Source organism: Fistularia commersonii, chromosome 24, assembly GCF_037954325.1.
Source record: "Fistularia commersonii isolate RoL2024-O1a breed Wild chromosome 24, RoL_Fcom_v1.0, whole genome shotgun sequence".
Classification (NCBI taxonomy): Eukaryota; Metazoa; Chordata; class Actinopteri; order Syngnathiformes; family Fistulariidae; genus Fistularia; species Fistularia commersonii.
In genome coordinates, this window is record NC_141307.1 from 10,358,316 (window position 1) to 10,368,523 (window position 10,208).

The 10,208-nt window shown below is 37.1% G+C and overlaps 2 protein-coding genes across 2 annotated transcripts; one reads left to right on the plus strand and one right to left on the minus strand.

Moving 5' to 3' along the window:
- Positions 1–4,430: 4,430 nt before the first annotated feature.
- On the minus strand, positions 4,431–7,805 carry tfpi2 (tissue factor pathway inhibitor 2). Its single transcript, XM_086171469.1, has 5 exons — positions 7,677–7,805; positions 7,391–7,561; positions 5,646–5,825; positions 5,395–5,568; positions 4,431–4,856 (listed from the first exon to the last, which is right to left on the minus strand). Exons 1-5 carry the CDS (start codon positions 7,747–7,749, stop codon positions 4,774–4,776), a joined length of 681 nt encoding a protein of 226 aa, XP_086027595.1. The 5' UTR covers positions 7,750–7,805; the 3' UTR covers positions 4,431–4,773.
- Positions 7,806–9,109: 1,304 nt separating this feature from the next.
- gngt1 (guanine nucleotide binding protein (G protein), gamma transducing activity polypeptide 1) lies at positions 9,110–10,069 on the plus strand. The gene is made up of 3 exons (XM_086171427.1): positions 9,110–9,220; positions 9,431–9,529; positions 9,655–10,069. The coding sequence occupies exons 2-3, from the start codon at positions 9,434–9,436 to the stop codon at positions 9,778–9,780; spliced, it is 222 nt and encodes a 73-aa protein (XP_086027553.1). The 5' UTR covers positions 9,110–9,220; positions 9,431–9,433; the 3' UTR covers positions 9,781–10,069.
- Positions 10,070–10,208: the final 139 nt, after the last annotated feature.

Consider the following 10,208-nt stretch of genomic DNA (forward strand, 5'->3'; position numbering starts at 1 on the left):
GTTAAAGAAAACGCACCCTTGTTATTAAAAACATTTTTCAATTACCGCGGTACTACCAAAACCATGGAAGGGTGAAATTAGGTAACGACCAAAAGACACGACTTCATTGTCAAAGCCAATGAGTACGATGGGAAAGCGTTCAAGCGCTTTGCTGTGACAACCTAATTCCCCCCACGCTGGCATTTTTTCGTGAAACCATCTGTGAAACGTGTCAGCTATCTCGAGCGCTGCAGCCGGGTGACTGATAAAGAACAGCTCGGTATCATCAGACTTATCAACCTTGGACTTTAATGTTTCAATTTTGCGTTCATACGTCATCTAAATCGCTGTTTTTCAGTCTTTTTTTTAAAGCCGCCACACATGTTTAACATCTAAAATGACTGCAAATGACCCCTTTAATGTGACCCCTTGTTGTAATTATAATTAATTACTACTATTATTATTAATTCAGAGTCATCAATCATCTGTATTCACCAAGTTTGAAAATAATAAGGAATTTGTTTCCAGGTTGGCATTGCTCACATTAAAGGGAAGGTGATAAGTTAATCAGAAAAATTAAAATAAAATAAAGTAATGGGGAAAAATAGCTAGTATATATAAAAACACAAATATGTACAAAAAGTGCAGTAGTGAAAGAATGTGCAGGGTTTTAATGAAATGGACACTATGGGTATTTTGGTTCTTATTTCCTGATTCTCAAAGTGACATTGTGCATCTTTAAATCCCTTATTTACAGGTTTGTTTGTTTTTTTTGTTTAGCGGTAAGGTAATTCATGATTATTTTTTTATTTATTATGTTTTAATCTATTTATTTTTTATTTACGACTATTTTGTTATTCATCTTATTTATACAAGTAGATAATAAACATTTACTAATATAATAAAAATAAACACAAAATAAATAATGTGAAACAGTGAAGCATGTAACATGTTATATTAAGCAGTGGTAAAAGCAACGCAATTCGATTTCTCATTGAAATCACATCTAATGATATAAAATCTAAAAAACCTCAAAAATATGTCTCTCATTTACATTTGGTTTTGTTTTTATGTGAACAAAATAGTTCTGGTTTAGAAGTGACAGGTATTTTTTGTTTGTTGAGACCACACATACATTTAAATCCATCCTGTCTTATCTGTTATTTCTGAGACCACCAGAAAATATGAATGTTTATTATCTTGTAAAAGCGGTGAAAAATGTATCCTGTCATTAAGCTTAATTAATGGATTATATTCACAATCTTATTCCTTTTTCTGGCTCAAAAAAAGGCAATTAGGAAAAAAATTCTGATTTGTTTATAGCAAATGCTAAGCAAAGCTTTTAAATTATTTCATATGTATGTTTACCAGTGAAATAGACTCTTTGTAAGATGTAGTTATGATACATGATAACCATTTTTACCAAACGTTGCAGGATGCAGGATGAGGTGCAGTTCATTTCCAAAACTCATCTCACTTACTTGCTTTGCTGAGTCTACATCTGCCGGAAAGTTAGTTCCTTTTTTTTTAATGCGGTTGTAATAACACCTGAGCGGCTTTGCAAAAAGTAATCCTGTTGATCGCATTTGCATCAATTACACCCCTCCCCGCTCTGCCGTACCACCAGAGGGCATCTGAGATTCCCCAACTTTCAGCACAGAGAGATTTCTAGAATATCAATTACCATGGAATAAAAGTATGTATTTCGGATATGTAAGAAGTTGCTTTTATTGCAAAAGTGTGAGTTAGGACAGGTTGCAGCTCTGCAGCTTAACTGACCAACATTGCATGACACACTAAATGGCCGAAAGTATTTGCTCACCTGCCTTGACTCGCATGACGTCGGTCCACCTTTTGCGGCTAGAATAGCTTCAAATCTTCTGGGAAGGCTCTCCACAATGTTCAGGAGTGTGTTTATGGGAATTTTTGACCATTCAGGAGCGCATTCGTGAGGTCACACACTGATGTTGAACGAGAAGGCCTGGCTCTTAGTCTCCGTTCTAATTTAACCCAAAAGCGTTTCAGCCAGGACTCTGTGCAGGCCAGTCAAGTTCATCCACAACCAAACTGTCATCCGTGTTTTTATGTACCTTGCTTTGTGCACTGGTGCGCAGTCATGTTGAAAAAGTAAGGGAGAAATTGAGTAAGAAATTGTCCAAAATGTCTTGGTACGCTGAAGCTTTCAGAGTTCCTTTCACTGGAACCAAGCCCAGCTCCTGAAAAACAACCCCACACAATAACCTCCACCATTACATTACATTACATTACATTTGGCAGACGCTTTTATCCAAAAGCGACTTACAATAGAGGACATAGGGACTGCAAATACACTTGCAAATACACGATGCACAGGAAATATACAGAACAGTAAGCTTGGGTTAGTGAGATTTTTTTTTTTTTTTTTTTTTTGAGAAAGACATACACAAATGTACACACACACACACTGCATAGCCTAACTTGCTGCCTAACCTGATCTGAGGCATCAGCGCAGTAAAAAGTCCCGAAAGAGAACAGTTTTTACCTGTTTCTTGAAGGTTGAGATAGATGATACTAGTCTTGTTGCTTCTGGAAATTTGTTCCACCACTGAGGTAGTAGAACTGAGAACAGACTTCACACTTGGCTTAATGCAGTCAGATGAGCGCCGTTCTCCTGGCAACCGCCAAACCCAGACTTGTGCATCAGATAATTCGTCACTCCAGACGTCACGTCTCCACTGCTTTAGAGACCAGCGGCGGTGTGCTTTACACCACCGGATCCAACACTTTGCATTGCACTCGGTGATGCAGCTGTTGATGCAGCCATGGAAACCCATTCCATGAAGCACGCGGTTTTTGAGCTAATCTGAAGTTTGGAGGTCTGTAGCGGAAAGTTAGTGACCTCTTGGCACTATGTGACCCCGCTCCATCAGTTTACGTGTCCTACCGCTTCATGGCAGAGTTGCTGTCGTTCGCAAACACTTCCATGTTATTATAATCCAGATGACAGTTGACTGTTGAATATTTAGGAGTGAGGAAATATCACAAGTGGATTTATTACACAGGTGGCATCCTATCACAGTTCCTCTCTGGAATTTACTGAACTCCTGAGAGCGACGCATTCTTTCACAAAGATTTGTAAAAACAGTCTGCATGCCGAGGTGTTTGATTTTATACACCTGTTGCCATGGAAGTGATTGGAACACCTAATTCCCATTATTTTGATGGATGAGCAAATACTTTTGGCAGTATAGTGTAAGATAAGATGAGATAAGATAAGAGTGTATTGATCCCACAACGGGGAAATTCAGTTGTCACAGCAGCAAATAGTGCAAAATGTAGTGGAAAAAAAAGAAACAACCACAATAAAATAAAAAAAAAAAATGTATATATATTTTTTTTATATATATGTTTTTTTCTTTAATTTTTTTTAAACATTTTAAGCCGCAGGGAATCTTCAATCTTTGTAGTTACAGTTAACAGTTAAGACAATTCATATTTCATTGTATTCTTATTCTTCCTCCTTTCTACTATTATCTATTACTGTTATGTTTTTTACTTGAAACTCTGGCACAACAATTTCCTTCGGGATAAATAAAGTTGTTCTCATCTCTCATCTCATCTCATCTCATCTCATCTCATCTCATCTCATCTCATATATATATTTTTTCACTCTTTTTCACTCTTATCTTATCTCATCTATATTGTTCATATATATATATATATGTATATATACATATATATATATAAATATATATGAACAATATAAACAAACAACAGAAGAAAAAACAAATATTAAATATAAAAGAAAAAAAGAAACAAAAGAACCCCCCCGTCCCTGCTTTTACCATCACTGTGAAAAAAAAAAAAAAGTGTTAAATTCAGGAAATATCCAGACAGGAAGGAAACATTAATTTCAATGGATGTCAAAGGGATGGATGTCAAAATAGTCAAAATAATCAAAATCTTGAGTGAAAAAAGAGCGACCTCAGCTTGGAAGTAAATTGAAGATAGAAAGCATTCGAAAAACAAAGAACTAAAGGAAGAAATATCGAAAATGACCATGCCGCAGTTGTTAGCAATTCCACCTCACAGCAAGAAGGACCCTGATTGGTTTCCAGGCAGGGGGGACCTTTTTTGTATTTCCATGTTTCTCCCAGAGTCTATTTGGGTTTTTTTCTTTTGTTCTCCAATTTCATCTCACAGCCTAGGGACCCTGCAGTAGATTCATCGGAGACCCCAAATTAAGCATATTTAGCTGGATTATTATTCAAATTACATTTTAATTAACCAATTAACCATATGGCATGTGAATGAAAGAGAGAATCATTGTATTTCTCTACATGACGTGACAATAAGAGTTGACGAATATGCATCATTGTGATTATTTCCTTCCTGATCTGCAGCTATGGAGGCCAGCCATTGGGGCAAAAACATTGCAAAGATAACAAGAGGACAATTCCCAGCTCAGAGACTTGTTTTTTTTTTTAATTTTATTTTATTTTAAATAACACACGGTGCTGTAGTTTGATGTAAACAGAAGCATGTAAAAAATCAATTTGTCAAAAACATTTAAATACAACTGTGAGTTCATACAAAAATATATATATATATATATATTACATGCTTATAGCATTGGAATACACGCTATAAGGCATGAGTTCAGTAGTTATTACCATCGTCAACAACAAACGCGTTGCAAGTCGAAATGCAAATGTAAGCGGTTTTCCCTACGACAACAAAAAGTAGGGAAGACCTTGTTGAGAGTTTAGCGTAAAGAGACGGATTTCGGTGACAACTGCCGTCGGCGGAATATTTCTACGCCCACGATGAAGCCTTGCGGCCAAATCTGTTGCGTCTCAGGCGACGGACTTTCATTTGGCTGGAGTGCTTTTTCGCCCCTGGAAAAAAAACAAAAACAAAAAAACACGTCTCATTATTATAAGATTTCAAATGTCTAAAATATAAAAAAAAAAAATGCTGACTTTTTTACCATCCGGTGTCGCTGCACAATGTACCCATTTCTCATATGAAAACTGTTTAAATTACATACACGTTGAGATATATTTATCCCTGTTTTATTTTTCTCTTTGCTCATTGATTACTTTCCTCATGTGGACTATTACTTTATTACTCAACAAGGTTGCTACGCTGCACTTTGTATCCGGCATATCTTTGTTTACCTATCACGTAACACAGGGTGAAATCAGTAAACAGGAGCCAAAATTGTGCTGATTCTGAAGTGTTCTGTTAAAGATAAAAATTTAAATAAACATCAACGAGGGGGGTGGCATTATAGCATGGGATTTTTTTTTGGTCTGTTTTTCCAAGATTTCTCAATACCATGCAGTTTAACTCAATTTAAAAAACAAACATGGCCTCCCAGTTAGGGATGCACACAGACACGTCATGTAAACAAAAACACATTTCTTTATTTACCTTTCACGCACACGTCAATGCAACTCTGCCTCAGGACGAAGTTGTTGCTGCTCCCCCCGCAACCGGAGTAGACAAACTCCTCACACATTTTGGTGGCCGTGTTGTAGTAGTATCGCAGGATGGAAGCAGAACACTTGCCTCTGTCCAGGGGATCTAGACATAGCACTGGCTTGGCTGCGGCACAAGCAAATGCAACGTTAGGACCAACGATCTGTCTTTCGGACGAAAGAAATCGCGGAGGAGGGACTCACTTTTCGGTGGGTTGCAATACTCCTGGCAGGAGGCGAGATCCTGGAAGCGGTTGGAATTCCCGCTGCAGCCGCCATAGGAGAAGGACTCGCACTGCATGGTGGTCATGTTGAAGAAATAGCGTCTGAAAAGGCCGCGGCACGGACCCTCCTCTTTGGGGAACCTGCAGATCTGCGGGATTTCTGAGGAAAAAAAAAAAAAAAAAAAAAGGGATTCATCAATCAGGTCTTGTAAGCAAACAAAAGATGGGGCTTTACCGGGGAACAATAATACAACAGATTTGCATTTCCACCAGGATTAACCCAATTATTTAGCCAGGCAAAGGGGCGCCTAAGAAGACAAAAATTGCTTGTTTATATAAAAACACAAATATGTTCAAAACGTGCAATAGTGAAAGAAATCAGAATAAGACTAAGACTAAGACTAAGACTAAGACTAAGACTAAGAATAAGAATAAGACCAACTTTATTTATCCCGAAGGAAAATGTTGTGCCAGAGTTACAAGAAGAACAACAATAATAGATAACGGTAGAAAATTTTATAAACAGTAAAAAAAAAAAAAAATTTTTAAAGTGCAGGGTAGAGAAGAAACTGACAGGAGGGGTATGGTTTTTATTTTCTTATTAATCTATTTTATTTGCATCCTGCAGGAAGAGACTGTTTCTGTGCCTGGTGATCTTTTAAGTCCCCTATTTACAGGATCTTTGTGTTTTGTGGTAAGCTAATTTAAAATTATTTTTATTAATTAATTTGAATTTTCTGATATATTTATTTTTATCATTTGTTACACATTGATTTAGGTAGTTTTTTATGAATGTAGTTTTTATTTATTTTATCTAAAATACAAATGAAAACAATATAATAAAAATAATTAAAAAAAAATGTGTGATGATGTAATCATATCAATTAAAGAGTGGTAAAAGCAAAGCTATTATTTTCTTTGGTAAGTGTGTGGAAATCATATATATTTATTTAAAATCTCCAAATCTCAAAATAGGTCTCTCATTCACCTTTGTGAGATTTTTTTCAGAATCGGGAAAAAATAATTTGTCTTCGATATTAAAACCAATAGGTTTTCACTCCCAATGCATGAGCGTCTTGGTACTAGTGAAAGTTCCCTGAGCATCAAAAAACACTTATAATTTTTGTAAGTCGCTTTGGATAAAAATGTCTGCAAAATGACTGTAATGTAATGTAATGTAATTTAATGTAATGTAATGTAGTGTAATGCGTTAGCCCAACGCCCAGCCTTTCTTGTCATTTATTGACGAACCCATAACGTCATTTTTTTTAATGACAATACACCTGGAAGAATGTCCATTTGCAGTGGAGGAACAAGGTACAACAGAAAAACGTGGAAAATATAAACTCTTAGATTAGGTCGTTTCTAAATTTGATTTTTTTTTTTAAATGTAACATAATACGACTTGGGAGGAGAGAAGACTGAGAAGGGGTTTTTGGACGAGGCGGAGAAGATCCAGGTGGAAGAAGGCCTGCAGAGGAGATACACGGACGGTACGGCCTAGTTGGTTTTGTTGCAAAAAGGAGGATGCAGAGGGGTTGTAGATGATTGGCTGTGGAAACCCATGAAGGGAGCAGCCCAGAGAAGAAAACAAGAAGAAAAAGGAAAAAGGAAGTGACCCCCACCCACCACCACCATTCTCTGCCAGCACTAAAAATCAGTTATAAATGTGTTATAACCCCTAATCCCTTCAAAAAAAAAAAGGTCAAATTCAGATATACTCACTCGGGATTCTAAAACATGTCTTATGGCACTCGTGGTAGCTCTTGAAGTTATTCGCGTTGCCTTGGCAACCGCCATAGGAGAACTCCTCGCACTTTTGCGTGATCGTGTTGTAGTAGTAGCGCTCCACGTCGGCCCTGCAGGGCCCCGGGTCCACCTGGAGGAGACACGCACCTGCGTGGGGGAGGGGGTAGAAAAGCAAAGGTTAGACTCAAATGAAACATTTGCAATTTAAAAAAAAATAAAATAAAAAAATAAAAAAAAAAAAATTATAAATTAAGGATCGGACCTTGCGGCGGCAACGCCGTGGCGACGTACACGCAGGACACGAACGCGAGAATGGAGAAGGCGCAAGGATGCATGGTTGAGAAAACTGGGTGGGAGTGGGAGGGGGGGAAAGTTCCTGGATCCTTTGTCCTCTGGAGCGCAACTTTTATAGGCGGAGATCGTTTCCCGTGGGTGTGGGTGTGGGTGAGTGGGTGGGAGGGTGTGTGTGGGGGGGGGGGTGTTAGGGGCGGACCCGTCATGATGAGTCATTTCCACGGAGAGGGAGGGTTTATTGAATCCCGGTCGAGTTTTTTTTCTTTCTTTTTTTCTTTTTTCTTTTTTTTTCTTTTAACGCGACATCATCGTGAGTAAGAATGCGCAAGGCGAGGTGCAGACCTGCTGTTGTTGCTAAGCAGCGGCTGCTCGTCCTGGCTGGCGACTGGCGTGACGTCACGACCAGCGCGGCGTGACGTCACGAGGTGGTTGGGTGAATAGATAGATAGATATGACATGAGATGAGATGAGATGAGATGAGAACAACTTCATTAATCTCGAAGGAAATTGTTTTGCCAGAGTTTCAAGTAAAAACATAACAGTAATAGATAATAGTAGAAAGGAGGAAGAATAAGAAATACAATGAAATATGAATTGTCTTAACTGTCAATCATAACTACAAAGATTGAAGATTCCCTGCGGCTGATAGATAGATAGATAGATAGATAGATAGATAGATAGATAGATAGATAGATAGATAGATAGATAGATAGATAGATGGATGGATGGATGGATGGATGGATGGATGGATGGATGGATGGATAGATAGATAGATAGATAGATAGATAGATAGATAGATAGATAGATAGATAGATAGATAGATAGATAGATAGATAGATAGATAGATAGATAGATAGATAGATAAGAATAAGAATAAGAACAACGTGATTTATCCCGAAGGATATTGTTGTGTCACAGTTTCAAGTGAAACATAACAATAATAAACAATATTAGGAAACTGTAAAAAAACAGTAAAAAACACGTTAGATAGATAGATAGATAGATAGATAGATAGATAGATAGATAGATAGATAGATAGATAGATAGATAGATAGATACGTCCACAGAATCCCACTGTCAAAACAACCGTCTTTCTTGAAAGCGAATGGTTACAATCCACCCCCGTAATCCCTCGAGGACAACGGTGCATCTCCACCTTGACAGATATAGGTTAAAGCAGATTAGCCCGGTCATCAAAATGATACCTAAAGACTCGTCGTGACCCCGGATTGAATAATCTGAACCCACAATAGGAATTGAAGAAATTCAAATCTGACATTGTATTTTGCATTTTCGCGTGTATAAAAGGGCAGAAAAGACACTAGCGGCATTCATCCTTTCTTTTCAAGACACATTCGAGAAACTAGTATAATCACACTGTCAGGTTTTGTTGTAATCAGATTAAGGGATAAGGATAATTTGTACAGATTACTTTATAACCCAGATTGAGGGGAGGAGAGGGATTCTCTGACAGGCTCGCGGAGGGTGAAGGACTCCTGCCTCGAAGCTGTCGTAAGTACACTTTTATTCTCACATTTTAATCATTTCTAATTTTAATAATTATAATGAATTTATATATTTGTTAATTATTTATTTTCACAAATACATAATTAGAATGCCATTCATATTTGTATTGTAGAGCTATTTTTAATCTATGATTTTTTTTTCAATTAAATAATTTTTGCTTTGTTTTTTTTGTTTTTGTTTTTGTTTTTTTTACAGAGAATGCCAGTCATAAACGTAGATGATCTGACAGACAAGGACAAAGCCGTGATGGATGTAAACCAGCTCAAAATTGAGGTGAAACTCGAGCGGTGGTTGGTAAGCTCAGTATTCTTGTATTTTATTTTATTTTATTTTATTTTATTTTATTTTATTTTATTTTATTTTATTTTATTTTATTTTATTTTAGAAAGTCTATTCTCAACATTTCCCCTTCGTTGCAGACATCCAAATGCTGCGAGGAGATCAAGGACTACATTCAGGCTGGAGTGGAAGAAGACACCCTTGTCAAAGGCATTTCAGAGGAGAAGAATCCATTTAAGGAGAAAGGGGGTTGCGTCATTTGTTAGTTTTATTCTAGCACCGAGGACGAATCTCCATCCCCTCTACAGTGGATTCCGAGTGAGAGGTTGCAAAGGAAAAAAAAAACAATTGATCCATTGTATGGCAGGAGCTAGTTATTTAATTCCCTGTTTTAATGCCAGATTTGTATCCTTGTATCAATATGATTATTATTTTTATTGGGCAAAGTTGGTTACATAACGCTTTCCTACCTGGTGTTGTATGTTTAGTCTGGACATATGGCCCTACATCTTGTTTAATACAAGCAAATCTCATTAAATTCCTCTATAACCCCTTGACTTGTCTCCATCCCTGTGAGAAAACTTAATGCAGATAATGCAGCATCAACACTCGGTAACAACAGCGAATTATTGCAAAATGGTAATACACTGAAAGATTTTACTATCATTTATGGAATACTATTGTAGACTTTTGC